At 40.6% G+C, this 24,730-nt stretch overlaps 1 protein-coding gene across 2 annotated transcripts in view; it reads right to left on the reverse strand.

Annotated features, from left to right (window-relative positions):
- The window catches only part of MME (membrane metalloendopeptidase), a 45,689-nt gene extending 23,105 nt beyond the window's left edge, over positions 1-22,584 (reverse strand). Inside the window, exons 1-11 of one of the 2 annotated variants that reach the window (XM_057421695.1) lie at positions 22,042-22,584; positions 18,625-18,794; positions 17,176-17,211; positions 11,722-11,883; positions 10,311-10,391; positions 9,595-9,690; positions 9,370-9,488; positions 8,368-8,433; positions 5,396-5,530; positions 2,856-2,957; positions 56-192 (exon numbers count right to left, since the gene is read on the reverse strand). In XM_057421695.1, the coding sequence (XP_057277678.1) occupies positions 56-192; positions 2,856-2,957; positions 5,396-5,530; positions 8,368-8,433; positions 9,370-9,488; positions 9,595-9,690; positions 10,311-10,391; positions 11,722-11,883; positions 17,176-17,211; positions 18,625-18,784 (1,094 nt within the window). In that variant the 5' untranslated portion in view covers positions 18,785-18,794; positions 22,042-22,584. Of the gene's footprint in view, positions 1-55; positions 193-2,855; positions 2,958-5,395; positions 5,531-8,367; positions 8,434-9,369; positions 9,489-9,594; positions 9,691-10,310; positions 10,392-11,721; positions 11,884-17,175; positions 17,212-18,624; positions 18,795-19,099; positions 19,279-22,041 lie in introns of those variants that run through there. The other variant, XM_057421694.1, reaches the window with a different exon arrangement.
- Positions 22,585-24,730: the final 2,146 nt, after the last annotated feature.

The raw sequence follows: 24,730 nt of genomic DNA on the forward strand, positions 1-24,730 counted from the left end.
TTTTTAAGTTTACTAGAAATAAAATGCAAATTACAGAAATGCCTAACATACCTACCTGGGAGTATATTTATTAAGAACAGACTTCAGCTTGATAAGGTATTCTGGATCATAAACAATGACATGTTCGGTGTTCTCAACGTTAATTTGTACAGTTGACATTATATCATTTATGAATTTTGACCAGTTGAATACCTAGAAAATCAATATGCATTATTACATGGTTAAATCACAAAACCCCCAGCATTTAGCTGTGAGGTTTTTTCTCAGTTTAAGTATGTTTGCATAACAAAAATGCTCTGCTTTAGTTTTCCTAATAGCTTTGCTACCTGAAAATGGAGTAATCATAATTGAGCTAATTTATACCCTCTGTGCTCTAAAATGGCATTAAAAATAGGGTGTTATTTAGTAGAAAGGATTGAGACAATGCTTTTATTTCAACCTCATTATTTAAAAATATTATGACCCTTTCTTTATGGTCTGGAAAAGCAGAAATGGTATTTTAAGTAAAATTTCCAGTTGCCTTTCTGCTGTATTTGGCTAAGAACTTTTAAATCAAAGCTTGACTGACAGCCCCATTCTCAGTACAGTATGTCTCTGTGGGACAATAAGATTCGTGGCATACTTGACAATCCATTCTGAAGCATATGGGAAGGACTTGTTCAAAAGTATACTGAAGTCCACAGAAGGATTTATTTTAATAGGCTTTAAATCAGACACGCGAAATCCACTGTCTATAACGAATGTTCCTCTGCATGCCACAGTACTAGATACTGGAGAAGGAACTGATTCAATAGTGGGTCAGCCTGCAGTATGCTCTGACAGACAAATCCCAGACAAGGGTTAGGGTTCTTGTTAGTTTTCTGCCTCTATGGTCCTAATCCCCTGTTTTCTTTGTGCTGGTATTGACCTTTGCAAGAGGCTCACATAACTTTCATGACCTATGAAAATTCATTTCTTTTTCATTCTGTAGTGTCCATCTAGCATTATTTGAGTGTGTGGGCACTCTCTACCAGAAACTCCTACTTGTTTGCTGATAAGAAAAATAATGTCTCTTTCAGAAGTCTTTGGTTAGCGATCCCATGTGCCTCAGACAGCAGATGGGTAAAAGGATGGACTGGAGAATACAGAATCATGCTCATTTTTCCCAGTCTGTATCTTTTAAGAGGAAAGTTTTATTGAAGGAGGCAACATTTTTCATCAGACAGACTGCTGCAGCTGAGGAAAGTGGATAAGCTTTCAGGACTAGAATCACTTGAGGTCTGAAAGTGAAGCAGCAAACTTCAAGCTAATCTTAGGGATAATTGCTGTTCTATCCTTAGACCATTACACCAATGCTACCAACTTCCATCATGTGTCTTTTGAGTGGTTTTGGATAAATTTAGAGCAGATGATTATTGCTGATCTGCAGCACCCCCCAGGAGCTAAAAATAAACAGGGCAATACCATTCTGTGACAAGAGAAATTAGTTTCTGACATTACTATAATGGTAGCTGTTCAGCTGAGACCTGGAGAGAAAGTAAATTATGAAACAAATTAAGCTAGGCAGAAATGAACTGTCACATAATTTAAACTTGAAGAATTTAAACTCAATTAAAACAGCAGTTATTATGAAACTGTGGTAGGAATAATAATATTTCATAGTACCTTACTGGCCTCAAAAGACCCAGTAATGCACTCCTGCCTATTAGATGACAGTGCTTCCATGTGACACATTAGTTAACCTATTTCCCAGTTGTGCAAGGGATTGAAGTAGAAACACAGAATCATGGACTGGTTTGTGTTGGGAGGGACCTTAAAGACCATATAGTTCCAGCCTTCCTGCCATGAGCAGGGACACCTTCCAGGAGACAAGGTTGCTCAAAGCCCTGTCCAACCTGGCTTTGAACACTGCCAGGCATGGGGCAGCCACAGCTTCTCTGGGTAACCTGTGCCAGTGTCTCACCACCCTCACAGGAAAGAATTTCTTCCTAATAATCTAATCAAAATCTACTCTCACTCAGTAAAGCACTCCCCATTGTCCTATCACAGAAGTCATTTATGATAGAAAATATACATGTCTAGTGAGATGCAATGTTACTGAGAAGACACACCTGGGTTATCAGATCTTTGGCTGTTCTTTAGCTAGACTTTGTGGTACCATGAATTAAAGGTTATACTGCACAAACAGCGTGTGGCTCAGGGTAAGAGGAAAGGTGGAGCTGAATCTCTGCCTGGGGGAGCTACAGTGGGAGGAATGGGGAGGATTTTCCTGATTCATAGCCATGACTTCCTGGGCCCCTTTGTGCTTGCTTTGGGAAAACAGGACTTTTTGTTCTGAATGTGCAGCTCTGGATAAACAGAGAGGGCCTGAATAGTCACAATACAAAATATTTAGATCAATCAGTGACTACAGTCTTAACTTTCATACCAGGCCCTCTGGAGCTGCTGTGGTAATTGTAGGAAGGGAATTCATTTGTACTCTGCAAAGAATACTCTCCTGGTTTCCATCAGGGGTTCTGTATGTGCCAGTTTTGTAAGATCTACCATCCTGAATCCCTGAGGGTAAATCAAACTCATGATTTATTTTTTTATTTTTTTTGTCTCCTTTGTCCTTTTCTGTCTTTTAATGTTGAAGCAAAGGGCAAAATTTGTCTTCAAGTTAGGAGAAACAGTGGGAACAGAAGCACAGTGTTTTAAATACAGTTTAATGTCATCAGGGGTTTAGGTAAGACAGTGTACATGTCAGGGATCCTGTTAATTTCAAATATGTCTCAACTCAGGAAAGAAATATCTTTAAAAGAAAAAACTGTCAGGCTTCACTGTTCAATTCATCAGTCAGAAATTAGAGGTTAAATAAAAGATTATTGATCACTCACTTTATGATCGATTTCCAAGGAGAAATTGTTTTGGAGTTGTGCCAAGGTCATTTTATTGTACAGCAGAAGTGGATCATTCCTGTCTTCAGACTTTGTTGTTGCCTATCAGAGATAATAATGAGAAGATGACTGAGTACATTGAGTAAATTCAAATGAATTTTGGCAGGTGGAAATAAAAAGAAAGAAAACAAGTATTTCTGGCTGAATACATTACTGTAAATTTGCATTAACTGTAAAGTACCTTAAAAGTGCCTTAAGTTCCTTAAAAGTACCTTAAAAGTAACTTAAAGTACCTATGTAAATACGGACAGCATTTTATAGGTAAAAATTGTATAAAAGGACAGATTAAATGAACTAAATTTGTGGCAGTACAATGGAGCTTCACTTTTTGGATTTATTTTGCATTAGAACATCAACAGCTCAGGCTGTGCAGGAACATTCATGGAATTTAGACCCACAACACTCAAAGCACTGAGCAGAAACTGTTCTCAGTGGATAACACTCAATGTAAGAATGATATTCGTGAGATGATGTGAAGTGCAAAAACTTGCAAGAAAGGAACAAAAGAGATGTATTTATTGAGTGAAGGAGACCAGTGTGCAGTGGTAGGAATTACAGAATTACAGAATCAGTTAGGTTGGAAAACACCTCTAAGATCATCAAGTCCAACTGAATGCAGTGTGAGCGTTCTCATCAGGATGCAGGTGCTCTCTGATATGTTCTTTCTGGAACCACTTTCTAGAACGGGAGTCATAAATGACCTTTTTATTAGTCTAGGCAATGTGGGTTTACACCAGTGTGTTAAAAACATGCATATGTTAAAAACATGCCTACTGTATTAGGGCCATTTCTTACAGATAGTAAAACTGCCTGACGCCAGAGACCTGAGACTGGTGCTGCTTTATGAGGCAAGTTAATCACTGGCATCTCTACGCAGTGTCACAGGGAGGTCTCTGGAACTAAGGTGGAGACAGAGTAGACTGAGAGGAGACAAAATCAGCACCTAATGTTAACTATTCCCTTGGTCTGTGAGTACTCTCTTGGATATCTTTAGGTTCTTTTCCTTAAGCAGGAAAGTGTGTCCCTTGCTAGGATGCTTCTGCAGGTTTCTGAAGTGCGTTCCTTTATTGTTTTTTGTACCTTTATGATCATGCAGAAGTACCTTGTAATATCATCAGCACTTGCACCCCTCATACTCTTTCCCCCTCTTAACCTCCACTGTTTACATGGCAAAGAGAGAAAATGCAGGTACAGCAACAACTACAGGAGAAGAGTGATACTGTGATACATGAGAGTAATTCATGGGAGAACCTCCATGGCTACTGCCTCAAGTACTCTTAAATGACTCAGGAGTGAGAATAGTAGGCTTTACCCATTTAAACTGTTTTGAAAAATCAGTCATGCCAAGTCTGATTTTATCTGTCTCCATCCTTTTCTAAAAGTAAATTTTTCTTCCGCTTCCTCTTTCCTAATCTAGTGTGCCATAGGTAGTTTTTTTTCTGTGCTTTCTTAAACAAATCCCCAAGAGCACAGTGCCAGCTCTCTTCCAGTGACATTCAGGCTGGTGCTGAGTTTTCAATGAAAGAGGTTAAAACCTGAGAAAATAGCAGCTTACCTACTACCAACTGTACTCCGTATCAGCAGCAACTGCTGTGGAGACCTTTCAGTTGTGGTTTCCTTTTGCATACCCCTTTAAATCTTTCTCCAGTTAACTCCTTTTCTTGTAATAATATTCCATCTCTGATCTAAGCCCAGAGGTGTGTTTCTCAGGAAAATGTGAAGAAAACCAAAATCAGGTGGTTTTACCTTATACAAATGGGGGAGGAAGATCTTCTTCCACCAAACTCATGCCCTTACTCTAAGTGTAACTTCAAAAATAGCTGAAGCTAGAAAATTTGCACTTAGTGTGTTTTGCGGTCATCCTCAGCTTCAGCTCCTTCTGAAACAATAATTATAAGCCACATTTTTGGTCATGAATGCTTGAATTTCTATTTGTTTTTCTCCACGCAAGTTCAAATTCCAGCTATTTCTTCAACCCATACTTTCATGGAGAACAGTGATTAAAAATGCACTTGGAACAATCAGCATTGTGGAGCAGCTTGTGCAGGACAAACATTACTTTGTGTTGCATGGCGAGCCAAGGGTTAGGAATCTTCTGCTTTCATAACCAAACAGCCCACGGGGAAAACAGGACAAAGGGAGAAGAGGTCTGAAAGCATCTCCCAAAACTCACTTTCTAAAACAGACTAAACAGAAGCCAAGTCTGTCTCTCTCTTGCTTTTTCTTTTCTTGAAGGGCTTCTGTGAACAGATTAGGATAAAACATTTGGCTATATGGAAAACAGCTAACTCACATATTTTCCCTTGCTCATAGAAGGCATGTCTGTCTTGTTACGCGTTCCTCGTAGGTGCTCCAGGCCCCATACATTTTTGGTCCCAGAAAATAACATTAGCAAGTAACTGAACAGTTTACAGTGAGCTTTCTTAGGTATTAAGAAAAAGTCAGTTATTTAAAGGAAACTTCAAAAATGTTTTTCTTACATTGGCAATCTCTTTCTCCAGGTCCATAACTCTTTTCATTTGTTCAGAAATATCAGTCTCATCAAAAGAAATATTTCTTTCTTGTAGGACTAGTTTAGTTACAGAAATCATGAAATCAACATAGGCGGAACATGCCTGCAGGAAAAAATACAAGCCTTTTGAAGACAAACCACTTCAAAGTATAGCATACCTTGATTAGATTTCATCTCCATTTTTATGAACTACAATTTTTCCTCTACTTTCTCAAACAGTTTAATGGTAATTCATTCTGAAAAACTGTTAGATCACAAATAGAAATTAACTTCAAAAATTCCCTTACGTAAAATTGATGTACAATTTATAGCACTGTTCAAAGCTAAACACTCTCAACTACTGCGCTGTTTTCATAACTTAAAATGAGACATTTGTATGTCCATATTTAAACCATCACCCGTGTTTTTTTCCAGCTTTCTTTAATTACAACTTCCAAAAATACCACTTCCAAAGAGCAGTGTTCCCAGAAACATAAAACTGAGAGAAATTCTGGTGGACTGTGTTGAATTAGCATTGTGGGAAAATTACTGTCAGAAGCAGTGTACCTCCTCTGTTGCTTCTTGGAACACTTAGAAATCCTGTTGCTGTATCTAAATTTGGTATAGCTAGATAACACTAGAGACAATATAGTATACATTATATTTAACATAAAAGAATTCACCAAGGATAAGAATGTAAATATGGAAACACATTCTCTTAAATGCTGTGCTGTCAAATATCTACAGATCTCATTACATTTAATGGAATTAAATATCATTCTAATACGTCTTTGATAAGCCACACTCATTTTTATGTCAAATACTGTTTTCAACATGCTTTTTAAATGCAAATAAAAATACATATTAGATTAGCAATCTAACAATAAATCTATTTTATCCTAAATAGCATAATCTACTAAAAGTGCTAAAACCTAGGATCAGTAAGGTGTGCATGTCATCAACTTTATTAATAGAAATATTTTGGTATGTTCAGCTTCTAAAGCAGTAGGATGTACCCCTATAATGCTACGTTCGTACATCCATTCTGATAAGAACCTTCCTTGCCATCCATCTGCTGTCAGCCTCCCCTCCCTGACAGAAGTGCCATGATGCAACAGGTTGTGTGCTGGGAAACTCTAAGCAGCTCATGAAGAGTACTGACAGCAGACTTCAAAAAGCCATGAGGCTCACAGCACCCTGAAGGACTGAACTCTTGCTATTTCTAATCAGGATTATTTTACCAGAAAGAGGAAAGCCCATGAAACCACTGACAACTACAAGTCACAAAAGAGAGTGCATTCCAAGCTTGTTAATACCATTTTAAAATATCCAAATACAGTTCATAAAAATGCAAAACGGACATTACTCCAAACTAGTAAGTCAAAAGAGATCTTCAGGTACCAATCAATGGACTTTTATTTTTGCCCTCAAGTGCAGAACATTGTCTGGTCAGGTAACAAACAAGTCAGCTTGTTTTTTTCAGCTGGACTGTGCAAATACTCTCAGATATTTTAGTGGGAACTTACACATCAGCATAACTCCTGTATGAGAGGAGGAGAAAAAGAAATCTTAGGAAAAGGTTTTTAAAATATCTTGTTCACAGATTGCCTTGTACCTTTGTGGTGGGAAGTCCTGACAAAGCCAGAGTTTAAAGTGCAGGAGGCAGGTATCTTGTTTTCTGCGTACAGCTCAAAGAGTAGAATGAGACAGTAGGAAACAGAGCCAAGAAAGGGGTGCTGTCAGAGTGCAGGGATTGAGAGGAGGAATGTCTCTTGTGTGAAGTATGCATGCTTTTAAGAATATTATGAATCTGCCCTTTAGAGATAAATTTGGTTGTTTTTTTGTGAAATACTTCCTCCTCTTTACTAGGATATGATCTGTAATTAAATGTAATCCGTATTAGAGTATTAACTATTAGCATGTCAACAAAATACTTACAAACCTAAAATGTTTTGCATGCTTTCTCATCACTTCTTCATTTAATTACACAGAAGAAAACTGGCTAATTAAATGTTACTGTGGTGGCAGCTTCAGCTACGTGACTTCAGCAAATACATATACTTCAGCCCTCCAGCACATCCAGGATTAGAAATGGGGGATACGCAGTTGCTGTTTGTAGTGACAGAACAGGGGTGATCCATAAGCACTCACATCTTAACACACATTACCTTTTGACTGAGCTGTGGAGCCTGGCAGAAGCTAAGTTGTTTCATGTTTATTTTCTTCCAAAAGGTTCTAAAAGAGGTCAAGGAGCTGTTCCTGTTCTGACCTTCATAATCTTACAGGAATTGCATGGAAAAGCTACTACTTTTTGTCCACATATATATTCAGTGATTACAAGAGGAATGGAAGAGAAGGGAGAGCAACGCAGGAAGGGGGACAGGTTGTGATATCCACCATGCAGTGATTCTGGAGGAATGTGCAGTCTTCTCATCCAGTGCAGAGCCAACTACTACATACCAGCAACTGGAGCCTAAGCAAAAACCCCTTGGCTTCTAATGCTGCTAGGAAAATTAAACTAGGTCACTTATAGCATATTATTGTCACTAACATTTGTAGCATAATATTATAACACCTCAACTTCAGGACACTTGTTACACTCCCATTCTTAGCTAGCTTATTTCTACTTGCCATAATCTCATTTCTCTTTATCCTTTTAATTTACCTTTTGGCCCTCTTGCCTTTATGCATACTTACCTATGTTAGAATTTCTTTCTCCACTCTGTCACACATGCTGCTTTCAGCTGCAGATCAACCTTGTTTAAATGTTTGTCATTATTACCTTCCAATTCCAGTTTCCCCAGTTATCCCAGTTATGTCTCCCAGGGGTAGCACTGGAGTCTCTTTGGGGAAGGACTGTTCCTGCTTTTTGTTTATCCCCACTCTTGAGAATATGTCTGCCTTAAAAATACAGCCTAAAACTTCTGAAATGTAGTCAACAATCTGTCAGCTTCATCTTACCTCTCTGTATGCACCAGTGCATTCATAGTAGTCCCGAGAAGGCAGTCCGAGCCCAGGCTGATCAATCTGTAAATTGAAATGAAAATTGAAAAGTGCATAAAATGGTGTAGCATTGTGCTTTTTGTCAATTACAGGTTGATGGTGCTTCTCTCATCCTGTTGCCCACCTTTAATTCTTTTCACTGTCCTTACACTTTTTGTCTTTCTTTTTAGTCTCTTTTTTTTCCTGTTGCTGAACGATGTATCCTGCACCTAACCAGTGTGAAGCAGGGTATGTACAGAAGACAAAACAGTACACAGGCAAGGAAGGCAGTTACCGTATCTTTGAAATTTGTACATGCAAGTAGCCAAAGATCTATCTACCCTACTGATAAGAAAGATCCGACCTTTGCTCTTGTAACTGTTGCATCTCAGGAGTAGCTGGCAAGGATTCACCATATGTAACTCTGTCTTCCTCTGGATTTTCCGTTTCCAGGGATCATCATGCATTTACAGGCATAATCCTTATGCAAATGTCCACAGCCACTTTCTTACCTGTGCCACCTGACTGCAGGTTCAGTTAGTACTTTGGTATCTTAATACCTTTTGAAAACACAGCCCCCAGTGTGGGCTTTCTGCCACTGGGACCATAGCCTGGTATTTCAGTGACAGAGCTTTCTGCCTGAAGTACATAGTAAGGAAATCGTGTTTATTTATTTGCTTGCATTTATATGCAAGTAGATGTGTCTCTCTTCTGTCCAGTGTACACATAAATTGTGTCTGTATGTCTATGTATGTCTCTGTTATTCTCATCTAAGTGTATAAGTGTACAGAATAGAGATATTTACTCTGAGAATGGACAGTGCACTGTGAAACTGATAATTGAAAACTACATAGATTCAGAATTATCTACAACTTACTCTGGTAAAATCCAAATTCTCCTGATTAACATCTATGTCTATGCTTCCAGTTATTTTGCTGCACTTTTATGATCAAGAAGGCAGTGTCACCCAGGGAGACTTACATGAATGATATGCGCTGTGGAATTTTTATCATCTGTCCCAACGAAAAAATTAATAAGGACCTTTTTTCCATATCTGGAGTTCAGCTGTGCTATAGCTGTCTCAGCTGTCCAAGCAGTACCTAAGCAAATGAAAGGTACACTCAGTCTCTATTTTTGATAAGCAATGAAAAGTACAATCAATTAGAGACTTTAACTGAAAAGGAAATAAAACACACATCATCTTACCATAGGAAGATTCCCAGTTGGTTGTTGCTACAGGCCAGTCAGATACATCTGGCAATAAATTTATTAAAGGTGTTCCACCTCTCCTATCGATGGTAGCTTTTGGAGAAAATAAAATGAATTACCATGGCATTTTAAAACACACAAATGTTATACTGTTATACTGAGTTCAGAAACTGAAGCTGAGAAATATGTCTTCCCAATCACCACAATAGGAGTATGCTCTGATGTATGACTGAGCTTTAACATTGACTTCAAAAAACATTTCAGTCAAACAGCACATGGAAATCCTAACTGTTCTCTGCTCCTTGTTCCAGTGGCAGCATCTAGCTCAAATTCTTGAACTAAATGAGCTCCCTGTCTTTCTGGAAGCCTGGTATGACAGTTATTTTGCACCTCTTCCCTGATAATTTGTACAAAAGAAGCTAACTCACATTTTCTGAAAGGATTAGTTTAAATATCTGCAGCAATCTGGTAACTGAAGAGTAATGTAATCTCACCTAAAATATAAAAGATAGTAAACAAGGAGATACAATAATAATTTTACTATTGACTTTCTTACTTGACCCTATAGAATGGATACATGTTAGTTTTCAGGAAGAATTTCTAAAAAATTATGCACAGAAACTAGGAGACTATAGGCATAGCTGACTGTGAAGATGGAATTCTTTGGATGGTATTTATATATTCTATATGCAGTAAATTCAGGAGACACTTACTTTCATTTATGCACGATCTGTACAGAGTTTTTGCCTTCTGCACTGCTGTTATATCATTGGTGCTTGGTGTGTCAAGGACATCTGAAACACAGATAGCAAATACATCTTAATATCAGATCTTTACTGGAAAGATTCTGAAGGAACCACAGTGCATACCATCCTGAGGACCAGAGGATGAGTGATACGTACTCCATGTTAATCTCAAGTTCCAGGGAAGCTGAAGAAAAAAAGCTCTGGAGATTATATCAGTCTGTGTTAAAATGTTGTGCATAAAGGTGTCAGGTAGGTACCCTGTGGATCACCCCTGGCGAAATAAAAATGCTCTGACTTTTCAGGACAGTTTTTAGGTGACAAAGCTATTGTGTGAAGAGAATTGCTGTCAGGGCCCTAAGTGTACCAGCAGGCTCTAACTGCACTGACCAGGCTGTAACCGTCTTTTCCTGTAATTCTAATCTGCTCTCTTCACTGCAGCCAGGAGTTTAGTGTTCAAGGTCTGCTTTGGTATGGTGCAGTTGCGTGACTCTGGATCATACTTCTGTTAAAACAGCAAAACTGTAGGGAAGAGCCATAGGAAGCCTCATCTGGTGCTCACCTGAGCCCCTTGTCTGTGAAGCCTCTATCCCTGCCTGCCTTGGGCTGTGGTCAGGTCCCGGCTTGCCCTTCTTGGTGGGGCAGCCCACATTTGCCACTACTTTACAACTCCAGTTACGACTTCACAACTGCTTTGCTCCGCAGAAGCTGAAGCCTGAGGAACACTGTGGCATCCTTAAACTGCAAACCTGGCAAAACCAAAAGATAGGCAAAGTAGAAAAGGATATGCAGTCTGGAGAGAGTGGTTTGGAGAATATTTCATGAGTATAAACTGACTTCTTTGACTCTGTTATTTTAGTCTGAAAAGGGGCAATACAGACAATTTGACACTATTTTGTGGAAAAAGGAATATTTGTAAGTTTATGATGTGACAAGGTAGAAAACTACTTGCCTGCTCTTTAGGATTTAGCTGATGGAATATAGATATGCAGGACACAGGGCTGCTAAGAGAGCAGCTCCAGCATTTCGTCTAACTTGGACACAGGCAAACCTCTTTCTTCTCCAGCTAGCTTGGCTGCTATTGTTAGTGCACGAGGGTAATGATAGGGATTTCAGTTGTTACAATATTCAGATGAGCACACAGAGCAGATACCAGAAAGGTCAGGTCTGGTCAGCCCCGCTCTGGTGTCAGACACAACAGCGTAACTTTCACAGCATTCCACAAGCAAACAGTTTGTGGTAGGTTTGTCCCGAACCAAATGCAAAGAAGATGAAATATTTGGTAGTATTTTAAGCTTTGCTAGACAACCACATGTTATTAGGATAATGTGTAAGCCAAAGAAGAAACTTTATATAGGCCACAAACATACACTCCACTGACCTTTTAAAACAACTTCTAGTTCGTCTCTTAAAATGTCAAAGTTACTATAACGGGAGCTGGTTTCTGGAATGACGTTCCTCTTAAGCCATCCTCCACAGGCATATTGGTAAAAATCATTACAAGGCTCTGCAGTCGTGTCCATGTTCTCAAGGATTCGGGCTGCTGTAATATTAGACAAATCAAGGCAAAGGATTTTTAGAGAAAATAAATGAATACACTTGTTTTCTCTGAAGGGGGAAGTAATAAATATATGTCCTTTAGTTTAGAATAGGCTCAAGCCTACTTGAGTGTTCTAGACCAAACAAAGTACTAGTCAGTAAACAATGAATTATTACTCCTTCACTGCCCACAACTTACATACTTGTCTGTTGGCTGTGTTTACTGATGGGTAAACTGCCTAATGTTCCTACTCCCTGTGAGTGGTTGCTCAGTTTTATATAAAATGTAAGATGTTTCATTTACTAACTTACACTTCTTTGTATTGAAAGGTGGTGAAAAGCATAAGACATATCAGCAGTTAAGTATCCACTGTAATGGATTAATGTAATTAATTAAGAATGATGTAGGCTCAGCTAATCCAGTCTATTTCAATAAAATAATGACTTTGTTGTACCATTTAAGTTCTTGTCAGGAAAGTTTTCCAATTAATGCTTTTCTGAATCTACAGTGATATTTTAGACCTGCTCCAAATTGATACTGTCTCTTGCTATCCCTGCTGACCCTCTTGAAGTGGCTTTTCAAAGACTGATTGCAACATGGTTTTTTTTTCTAGTGAAATCTGATTCCTTGATGACAGTTTCCCAGCTGCTGTTCAGAAACCTTCTGTGCTTTTTCTTTCTGGTATTCCTCTTCCACCTAGACTGCCTTCACTACTAGTATGCTAGCACAAAGTCTCTCACAGAAAGGAGAGGTGCTAGGAGTCAAGCAAGAGCTAGTGATACCTCTGAATTTCCCAGGATACTGAATATCCTTCCTAGTTTTCAGACACTATTTTTAGTAAATGGTGAGACTTGTGATTTGAAGCATTCATTACTCCCACATGGGTGAGTCAAGTATTTATAGTTATTTCTTCAGTACTTTCAATATTTTCCATGTCTGTCATGCTGGTGGAAATGAGAGGTGGATAGACAGTCTATAGTATTTGTGCTGACTTGCCCCCCCGCCCCCCATTTTTCTTGTGATCTTCCACTGGCTTAACAGTGTTGTATTTTAGGCCAGCATCTGATGGTTTTACAATGTTCCAGCACTTGGAAGATGGAAAAATCCATGAACATGTGCATTTTCAATTTGAGACTGCTTAAGTAGTATAAAAAACACTGCATAAATCGGTACAGTGCCCAGCATCTTATTCTTTTCCTTCTGAAGTCAATGGAAGGCTGACTTATATGTGAAGCAAACAAAGCTGCAAAATGTTTGGAGCGGTGCACTTTATTCCTGTCTTAGTTCCATCTATTTGCTGATTATTACTAACATCTTCTGTTTTAAGGGTGGGTATCTTACAAATCTCTCTGCTAGGCCGGAGCAGCATCTGAAGGGTGACACTATCCCTTGGATTATCCTGGCATGTGTTAGTCTGGCAACAAAAGACAGGACTGGGCATCACAGCTGGTTCATTGAGAGCAGCGTGCCTGCTCTGCCAAAAGTGCTGGTAGAATAGAGAAATCTTCTGACACCAAGAAAATTGGCTCTTACCCACTGTCTTGTCACTTTTGCAAAAAAACAAACAAGCCCAACCAAAAAAACAAAACAAAACCCAGGACAACTCCACACCTTGTATAAATCTGAGAAATTATTAACAGCCTATGTAATATCAAGCCTTGCTTTAAGTGTGGAATTAGGTTGCTCTATCTGTAGTCAGCATCTGTTTAATCTTCCTTGCCTACTACTGTTGCACGAAAATAATTGTCTATCATTACTTTTCTGCTTTAACGTCCAGGCTAGCCAATATTAGCTAACCAACTTCTATCAAAACCTGATGTTTAAATACTGCAAAAATAACAGAAAGAACACACACATGGGAACTGTAGTCTTTCACTTAGGGCTTCATGCAAAATACATGTATAAAATGTTCTCCTGAAGGATATTCTCCTCAAGAGTGTAATTTGCTTGTCTGAACCCCAAGATAACTGTTCATTCTTTGACTGATATCATGGATATACTGAAAACACTGAAATACTGTTTTGTTACCCACCAAGCCCAGAAACAATGACACATGAAGCGTTTCTGCAAAGTCAGTGGGACTAATTATGCTGGGCAGAATCCTAAACATGCTGTAAGTTAATTTATAAATTGATACTTATGCCCAAAGAAGATTAATGGTAAGTTCATGGCTGCATGCACTGAGACATTTTTGCTCGGGAAATAATAAGTGTGAGACTGATGAATATTTTGTTATTTTCATTCTAATACAGATTTATTAATACATACACAAATACAGGAAACACATGGTGCACTTTCCATTAGTCCTCAGTATTGCTTTGATGAACCAGTGTCTGGGTTTATTTCTCTTCTCACTTGTTTATTCCATTTTCTGTCACTGAAGAATGTAGAGCCTTATCTTAATTACTTTTAATGACTGATTTTATTGTACTACTCCTGATTGCCAGTAGTTGCTGTAGTAGCTTACTAATAAAGTAATATAAACTGACATAGCAACCAGTGACCAGGAGAGGATATGAGAGAAATACAATATGCTTACCTAGGTGAAACTGATGTGAGAGAGATCAAAATTTCCTATTCTCATCAATCTGTGCTGTCTGAGCTCAGGAAAATTAGCTGAGAGTATTTCAGCTTATTCAGGAAACGTTCATGTGTATAAATTACGGGGTACCTTCACATGCTGCACTGCAATAGATTCCACAAACCCTGATAACATTATCACACAGTTACTGGTGTTTTACCCTGTGTATAACCATTTGAATTTTCATTACATTTTTTCTTGTCATTTATTTGAATCTGTTCTATTAAATGTTCTATAAATTCTGTCAGTGTCTTCACTTTATTCTTTTTCAGTGGCTTGTACCTATGGCAAAATTTTGAAATTCATGGGAAAAAACTGGCATAGTACTGGTCAGCTCTGGTGTAAGGCACTACCATTTCTCTCAATGTCTATTCCAAATTATATTTCTTGAAAGACCACAATACATTTTTTAGATTTGATACTTTTGGCTTTCTGTCTGCATCTATGTATTCAACTTTTCCCAGATGTTATCCTGCATGGTATGCAAGAAACTGCCAAATTAAAGTTCGAACTGTGACAAAATCCTGATTTGAAGTAATGTTAAACCTGTAGACTAATCACAATAATACAGTTTGTCTGGTTTAAGGACTGTACATTGCATTTTAAAATATTAATTTATTTTGTTGCTAAATTATATAATTCTGACAAACTCTTTAAACTATTCTTGATGCTCTTGGGAGCACTGAAGGCCTGAGCAGAAACCAACTAACCACTCTGGGCTTCTGGTTCGCCGGGTTCTGCTTCTGAAGCTGAGAACTTGCTCAGTCTAGAAACCACCTAATCGAGCAAATCTTCTAGGTGATTACATCCCTACCAACCCCTCTTCATAATCTGACTATATTTCATTTAATGGATACATAAGTGCGGAAAAGGCCGAACACTTCTATAGAGATTTCTGCCTTAAATCCATTACACCATGGTGGGACATGGAAATCGTGGCTCAGTTAATCCATAACAATTTTAAATTCAAACTGGTCACTCCCAACTTTGCTTAGAGCTATCCATTCTAAATCATTTACAAACATGCAGTATTTGGAACTGACAGTTCTGTAATGGCTAGCCCATCCAAACTTCGCATGGGGGCTCCCTGATCTTAACTGCTTCCTGCATGGTGAGGTTTCATTGCTACAACAGTCCCATAGACCGCACAGATTTTTAGCTGCATCTGGTAATTGACCCTTGCTAGGCAGAAATGCATACTGATGCTGCACTTCATAATGTGGTCACAAGTAAGTGTTCCACTTCAACGTCATTGCTTTTGCATCTGTTTAGATTTTATTTGAACTATAGCCCTACAGCTAAAACTTAATTTTAAAGATTATAATTTTATCAGATTCACTGACTGCCTCTGAGGACTCTTACAGGATAGTATGGAAATGCCAAATATTAACACCTGGTAAAATATAAAAGCTATCTTTGCACAGTTGCAAATTTTATGTGTTCCAGACTGAAGTGTACAGTTCTTGCACACATCATAGCGTTTACTCACAAGAGTAGTCCCCCTGTTTGCAGTGGATCAGTTGTTGTGTCCTATGTAGGGACAGCAGAATGTGGATTACAGAAAAGCTCTACGATGTCAATGAGCTTGTTTTCCTGCCAGTAGAAAACACTTCGATAGGACACAATGATAGCATTACTCTGGCATTTTACATGTTTTGAGACTGAATTCTCACCATTTTTTAGGACTTAATTCTTTCAGTGTTTGAACTAGACAATGTGTAGAATAAAGAACAGATGAGATAAATGTGTGAATAAAATAAAGCTGTACTTAATGAAAAAGGAAAAGAGGTTATGACATTAGAACCACATTGTACATTTCTGTTTCAGGGATGTTTTTTCTCATTCTGTATTTCATTATTACCTCTGTTGAATTGTGGCACTTTATAGTTTTTAAAAATGCCCCTTCTTCACGCTATTACATAATATTGTAAGTCTGCCATTTTTCCCCATCAATATTCTTACTGTAATCCTTTCACAATTTTACTTCTGTATTGAGACTCTATGATTCAGTAAGAATGTTTATTTATTCCCTTAAATATCTGCATGCTGTTAAGTCTTTTAATGGAAGCATAAAAAACTATTCTGCTTAATTCATTGAGTCACTTCTTGCTAGATCTTCAGTTTACATTATGCCTCCTTTCTCCAGACCTTCTACTGCTTGGCCTTCTTTCTACTGCTTCTCATCGTTACAAAGTCAAGCTGAACTTGATATCTCTATTTAGCTGAAAATTAGCATCTTCAGAGATTAAAAGAAATCAAGTAGATAACTAATTTGATATTTTTTCAAACCACAGCATGAGCTTTCATGCTGTCAGGAAAGCACCTTGGAAGGGTACCTAAAAGACAGTAATAGAGATAAATAAATCCTGTAAAATACTCAGATTGTGCTACAACAACATGCAGCTACTGAGATAATGGACTGCCTTGTGGCCTCACCGGTGGGTGACTCCAGCAGGACTGGGGTGTGCGGCAACCACCCTCCCTACTTTGACTACTCTAAAACGAGGCCTAAAATGAGTAGTCCCACAGAAGGAAGTGAACCAGTAAAATGACCTTTTATGCAGTTTCTGGCGAGTCTGCAAATATAAATTGGGCCTACTAATCAAAGCCTTTTGGAAGCCTCCCATGAGGTGGTGGGTACCTTGGATTCCTCAGGACTGTACTTAGATTACATACGCTTTTTCTTGCAAGCATGCAGACATTTTCATTCTTACCTGACTTTACACAGTCTGATGTCTTGCAAACCCCATCTAAAAGAGAATACAATCATATTCTTAACTTTTTATTTAATGTCAACATAGTCTGTGAGTACTGTATTCATTGACAGTCACTTTGGGATTGCATTTAATTGCAGGGTACAGTAAGATAAAGATGAATGGACACCTTACACTCAGCAAATGAATATTTATAGGATCAGGCTCTAAAAATACCTTTATCTTCATCCCTTTAGGGTCATTCAGTGCTAGTCACTCATAATGCGGAATTTCTGTAGTCATAGGAAAATATTCTATCAATCAAGCAGACATGGGCAAAATGCTATTTTTATAACAAAGAAGAAGTTTAGGGACTGAAAGCTGCAAAGTCAGTCTGAATTTAGCAATACCTTAACAATGACAAGAAGATTCCAAACGAAATATATGAAAATTCTGAGACATTCACTCTGAAGTCTTTTAAACAAAATACAAGGTTCAGGAAATGAAAATGTTTCCTTTTGAGACTTTAGAAGTACAACTTTTTTATTTTTCATTTCAGAATGGTATTTTCCATTCCATAATTGAATAAACTGTTTAAGCAAAAAAAAGTTCAAGCAAAATTATTAAGTACTTTAAACTGAAACAAAGCATTTCATTTCCAATCTAAGGAAACATTCTTGTTTGACCCCAAACGGAAATTTTAGCTTCTTTGTATTATCTTTCCCCAGAATTGTCAGGGAAAGATATTTACCCCTGAATGGAATTACTTTTTAATATTTTAGTATGGCTGTTGAATCACAAAACTTCTTAGTATGGCTACACTCACTGAGTGTCCTCCCTCCAGTAGCCTGTTGAAGGAAAAAACAGAATTTTCATGCATATACAGGAATATTGAGGACACACTGCAGTTTGGTTTTCTTCAGCAGTGTTGTATTTTGTAGAGCTTTTTGCTTACTGAAGTATTAATTACAAACAGAATTGCTGAATCAGAAAAAGCAGATTTTTTGTGTTTACCAGAACTTTATGTGAACCCCATGAATTTAAAGGGTTCCTGTTGGAAAGAAGCAGTTTTGTGTCAGTGTCCAGCTATAGTAAGTGTGGATGCAGCTTTACATTTCAGATACTTGGGTCATGCGGTCTAGTGACATACATATGAAATATGGTTATGATGTAACACCTATTAATCATCGAATTTGATACACTGGATAAGAGAGTTTTCTGTTATCAAGCAAAAAATACTGAGCTGACCTTGTTATTTTATTTTCTGAATGGTTTATGTACTGCAGCTATATATACACCACGCAACACAGTCTTTTCTAATACAATTTTAAAATAGTGCAACTGAAGGGGTTTTCTTACTATATACTAAAAACTGGATTCTGGTTTTGTTGGTTTTTTTTTTGTAATTTCTTGAGATACTTTTATATTCTTATGTATTTATACATTCAAAGAGAGTTTATGTGTACTCACCATCGTATGTTGCATACAGAACTATCATTGTGATCGCTACAATAGTTAGCAGAATCACGACAACAGCTAGTCCTATTTCCAGGCCACTCCATCGCAGTTTCTTCTTTGGTTTTGGAGTATTCATTTCAGTTATATCCATCTGGCTTTCTGACTTGCCCATAACCCAGCGTCTGAAAAGGAAAAGGGAAATGTCGCTGGAGAACTTACACAGAGTTGTAGGTCTTGAAACTGGCTCCTCAACTGCATAATAACAAAGATGTTTTCTAGGTGAGTTTTCAGATTATGTGTAATGCTACTAGTATGTCAGTCATGAAATTAAAAATTCTGTCCTTCTCTCACGTACATGCACACAACAAGTACGTGCCATGTGCTGCTTGTCACTTAAAGAAAACAGAAGAGTGGTCTTCCTTTGCATGAAGAGGCCACCAAATAGAAAAAGAAGGCAAACAACCCAAAATCTATTTTTAAAACTTACCCGTGTGGTTCGGTCGTGTATGATGGTACAGGAGTTCACAAGCAAGCAGAAAGCAAATCTCCCTGCTTGAATAAAAATTAACTTAATCTGCCAATTACTTATCTAATGCCAAAGGTCAAAATATGCCATTGTGCTTAGCTGTCATTCCTTAAAACATTATGTAAGCAATTCTTGACTACAGCTCTGCAGCTGTCTGTAAAACAGTGAAGAAAAAGAAAAAAAGAGAGACTCTGCAGGGAGCTTGTCAAATTCACACAGAAGACAGTCTTCACAGTAATTTTTAAAGAAGCATGACCAAGCCTCTCTTTTGAGCTTAGAACACTGTAAATTAGGAGCAGCTACAACACATACATGCAGAACTGGCAGGAGTGTGAATGGACTCATGGTCACTCCTGGAATGTGTATGCCACAAATTTTGGGATTGTATTTCTGATGCTTTTTAGAGGTAACAGCCACCGTTTGCAGTACTGTTGTCCTACAGTTCTGTGCTCTCTCTTCAGCTGCTCCCACTCATTTAGGGTGAGACCTTCCTTTGCTGACAGAGATTCAAATCCCTAATACATACAGCAATGTATTTTTCAGTATTTCACAATGAAAACTCAACAGTTTCTGTGCACGGCATTTCCTAGGGATCTTTACATCCACAAATAAGAGTACATACCCTTTCCATTCAATGGGGAAGAACAGAAGTCCACTGGGATAAATAATGGCAATACCTGCATTCACCAGACACCCCACAAGAAGGTCAACCAGCACTGCAGTTCAGGGCATTCATGTCCTCTTGCACTCATGACACCCTTCCTTCCCCACTCAGTAGATCACCATAACAGCAGTAAGGGAACTCTGCTCAGCTTCTGCATCGATTCAAGTCTGAGACTTGAACTTGATTATTTTAAACTGGTTTTAACTGTACTGTTTGCTTATATTCATCTTTGTCTCCTCAAGCTGCTACAATCTTTCAGATTTCAGTCTCTGATTTTCCTCTGGACCTTGTTTCTGCCCAATTTGTGTTCCCTACTTTCTGGTAATCTCCTCTTTGATGTCCACCTCGCCTAGAATGCCAGCTCCTCCACTGCAAAAACATGCTGCTACAGCATGTATGTTTTTTAATAAAATAAAGATGTCAAGTAACTTGGTATTATGGACCTAAGTAAACAGAGATTCTATGTTCCATGTATTTACGCAACACCTGTCTCAGTGGATGCTTGGACACTACCATCACACTAATGCTGTTTCTCTAAATGAGTAAGAGAACATTTCATTTCAGTGTGTCTCACATCCCTTTTGTCACCATTCCCTGGACATCACAATGCAGGAAGTGACTGGCAGTGCCAGAATCACAGGTCTTGTGTGGAGCAGGAGGCTGTAATCCCACAAGGTCTGCCCAGCTTCTTCCTTTCTAACCCCACAGGGACCACTGCAGTTGCTTTCATGTGCTTCCTGAGCTGCTTTTTGTCTCAGAATAATAGGGTTTTGGTCAGATGAGCAAGTGTTTTTTAAGACAGTGGACTGGAATCTCACACAACCATGTAAAAGAAAGCCATGCGAAGAAATTTGCCTTCTATTAACTGAGCTATGAATTCACAGGTAATAATAAAGCAAATCGATCATTACACCCTCCTTACTTCCAGTCTTATTAATCAGAAGATGTTAGTTATATGGACTAAACACTGACCAGGGCCCAGAACCCCCTGAATACTTGGACCCTAATTTAAGAAAAGATACTGATTTTCTGATTCTGTCCGTGTCTTTGGAGCACTGAAACCACAGTTCAGAGCAGCCAGAAACACCGTACCTTTCATGTGCAAATACGTTTTTTACAATCAGCTAAGTTTTTCCAAGTGAGCTAATCTTTCTGTTCCCCCAGGAGTGTTCCTCATGTTTAAAGACATCCCACTGACTAATTTTTACTTCTAGTTATTTAAAGAATTTACCGCATCGGCATTAATGAACACCAGGTATAAGCCTCTTCATATGCTAATTGCAAGCATAGCAGAAGTGTAAGAATAATATTTATAAGAATAATATGTATAAGAACATGTATAATGATGCTAAGGGATGTACACCTAGGTATATATTCCTTACATTTCTCTTAGTGCTTTGGTGATTCTCTTCACTCTCCCTACCAAGCTTAGGTACAACAGACAGCTGAAATTCCTTTGACTGTTCTGGTTTCGGTATTACATGGAGTTAACCCATTAGCTTTTCGTTTGGGGATTTATATGTTAAAAATTGAGTTGCAGCTTCCTTGGTTCTCAGTGTAATCTCTACAGAAAACCTAGCACGTCCCGAGAATACTTTTGGGGTTAAGAACTTGTGTAGCATGTGCTAGGAGAATGAGCTGCCCCTAGGCGGGGAACTCGAGGGGCACAGCCGCAGGGACGGCTGAGGAGCTCCCCGGGGCGCCAGGGCAGGCGGCCCAGCGGCGGGCTGGCTCCTCCGACCGCTGTCCCGCAGGGCGGCGGGCAGGGCGCGAAGCCTCAGCGCGGGCGACAGCGGCGGCTCGGTGCCGCTCCACAGTGGCCCCGCGCTGGGCTCTGCCCCGCTGGGTGGCGTCGCGGGCTCGGTGGGCCGGGGCAGCCCTGGGCGGGGAGGGGCCGCGGGCCGGGCACGCCGCTGGCTGCAGTGGCCGGGCCGCGCCGGGGGGGCGCCGGAGGTTTTGGCCCCACCGGGCCGGCGCAGGGCACGAGGCGAGCGCCTAGCTCGTTGAGTCGCTGAAGGAGACGCGACCACTGCTGAGCACGGCCCGACGGCACGTCGCCCCGACAGCCGGCTTCCCGGTACCCGGAGCACGCACGCTGGGGAGACTGAGGGGCGGCCAGAAATCCCCGCAGGACGGCTGGGGCAGTGACCCGTGCGCCCGTCCGTCCATCCATCAGTCCATCCATCCGTCCCGCCGCGGCGCCCGCCCCGCTCCCCCCAGCCGCTGTCCCCTTACTTACCGACCGGCTCTCGGAGGGATCCGGCCCCGGGGCCGCCACGCACATCCCCGCCCGGCGCCGGGCGGAGGCGGCGGGGGGCGCCCCGAACCGGCGGGACAGCGCCCGCGGGTCCCGGGGGAAGGCGGCGCGCAGGCTAGGCTGGCGGGGCGCCGGGCGGCCGCCGGCGGAGCTCAGAGCCCGGCCCGCCCGCGGGCGGTGGTGCGGAGCGCCGGCATCGCCGGGACATCAAAGACTGGAGGGCTCCTCGCTCCGGCTGCCTGCTGCTGCCGCCGCCGAGCGGAGTTGCTGGCGGTCAAAGGAGCCCTTGTGTGCGGGCTGCCGGACGAGCAGTTCTCCGGGTGACCTGAATGCTTCTTCCTCTTCGTGATCATAAAAATGCGATGGGGCAGGAAACAAAAAAACAAGCCCCCCCGCCCCGACAGCGACAAACCGCGCTCTTCACCTCGGCGAGAGGAGGGAGCAGGGGCTACGCCTGGAGACAGGCGGTGCAGAGGAGCGCTATGCCCCATGGGGCTGCCCCATTGACGGGGGCAGCCCTGTCCGCCGCGGCGGAGGGCGCAAGGCTCCAAGGCCGGCTACAGAGAGCGGAGCCGGAGGGCGAGAGCAGCCTGCACCTGCCTTCCCCCCCCCCCCCCCGGCCTCTCATCTCTCTCCAGTCAGCTGAGAAGAGGAAAGGGTCGATGCACGGGTAAGGTTAGCGGCTGCATGGCTGCAAGGCTTGGTGCTTCCTTCTATGAAGACTCATCGCCTTTCTCGAATTAATGCAGTCACATACGCTCTGCAGGATCTTGCATCCTCATTCACTCGGCGGTTTCTTCTCAGGAGGAAGACAGCTGTGAGTTCCTGCACGGAGAGGCAGCTCTGAGCTCTGTCATAAGATTTTCCAGCCAACCAAATATCAAAAGATCTTTGTTTCGTTCTTACTAAGTTGCATTCTTACCAAGTTTCATTTTTATTAATAAACTGGCAAACATCAGATGCAGCCATATGGGTTGCTGGCATTCCTCTCGCTCAAACCAGATATCACACTCACTTCTGCTGCCTTCCTAAAGGTATCTTTCTTGCCTCTGAGGCAGAAATGGCAGCTGAAATTCCTGAGATGTTTTATTACCAGCTACGCACACTAAAATGTCTGCTTCTTGTGAGGGGCAACTTTCCTCCAAGAAAGGTGGAAACTGAATACTGACTTCTTTATAGAACTCTACAGAGAGTGATCCACAGAGCAGATGCAATGGAGAGGCTGATAGGGCATTAACAGAGTGTTACCTGTAAAAATGAAGCACTTCTGCAAAATGTACATCTGAAGAAGGAACAAGAAGAAAAAATATTTCATTCACCAAAAAGGCAATAGAAGTACCAAAAATAGGCAAGAAAAACATTTCAGAAAGTCTAAAGAACAAAAAATACTGCATTTTCTTACATGCAGGAGTGAGGGAAGTACTGATTGTATCCTTTCCAGAATCAGTGTTCAAATTAATGTAAGTATCTCACTTTCAGCCTTCCCTGCATCAATTCTTGCAGAGTTCCATTCTGGTTACTGGAAAAAGCCATCTGTTCCTGCAGGTCAGTCCTGACATTACCTGGTTCCTCAAAGACACCCCAACACAAACAACATCAGAAGAGGTGTTAAAAATACATGGGATTTTGTAACTTAGATGCCTATTGTTCAGCCTTAACTGCAGCAAAGCTTGAGAAGTAGAGGGTGATGTGTTTGAAGAGACTGAACTAAAATGGGAAAAAAAGGACTTGTTTCAAAAATTTCAGGTGGACCAAAAATGTGTAACTGCCTAATTCACTACAAAGAGAAAAGGGAGAAACTCTGGAATTCTGTAATATGGAATTCTGCAAATAGTCCATATCTGTTAGGTAGTGGGGGAGTTTGCACTCTTGTAGAGCCCTGTGCTTGGAAAGAGGAATTAGGCATATGCACATACACAGGCTACAAGAGGTGTGATTTCTGAGTCAAATGCTGAGATTCTTGTTTAGGCCTTACCTAGGGGAAACTCCTGTCAAGTTAGCAGTGTAGTAACCTGCCTAAGAATAAGCAAAGACCTATTGTCAGTACTTCTATGGATAGTCAGAGAACCAGTTTGTAGGAGACAGCAGCAAGATGGGTGTCAGTCTGTTCTCCGAAGTACATAGGACAAGAGGAAACAGTCTCAGGTTGCATGAGGAGAGGTTTAGGTTGCATATTAGAAAAATTTTCTTCACCACAAGGGTTGTCAAGCACTGGAACAGGCTTCCCAGGGAAGTGGAGTCATCACCATCCCTGGAGGGGTTTAAAAGACATGTAGATGGGGCACTTAGGGACATGGTTTAAGTGGTGGCCTTGGCAGTGCTGGGTGAACAGGTGGATGCAAGGGTCTTTTCCAACCTAAATAATGCCATGGCAGGGGGGTTGGAACTAGATGATTTTAAGCTCCTTTCCAACCCTGACTATTCTATGATTCTATGATTCAGCCTATGCGATAGCCAGAACATTTTTTGTTGGCACAGCCCTGCCGCTGTCACAGGATGGCTCTCCTCCTGCCCACTGCTCACAGCTCTGCTGGTGCAAGCTGCTTCTTCAGTCTGGGGAAGAGGTGTGATGGGGCATGTCTGTCCTCCTGCCACCCACCCCAGCATGACTCAGCTCAACAGTGGGTTTCTGTAGGTGCCGTTTTCACAAAGGCCCTTCTTTCACTGACCT

The sequence above is a fragment of the Pezoporus wallicus genome, unplaced genomic scaffold, assembly GCF_028554395.1.
Source record: "Pezoporus wallicus isolate ANWC-B61680 ecotype Strahan unplaced genomic scaffold, APGP_CSIRO_Pwel_v1 scaffold_7402, whole genome shotgun sequence".
Lineage (NCBI taxonomy): Eukaryota > Metazoa > Chordata > Aves > Psittaciformes > Psittacidae > Pezoporus > Pezoporus wallicus.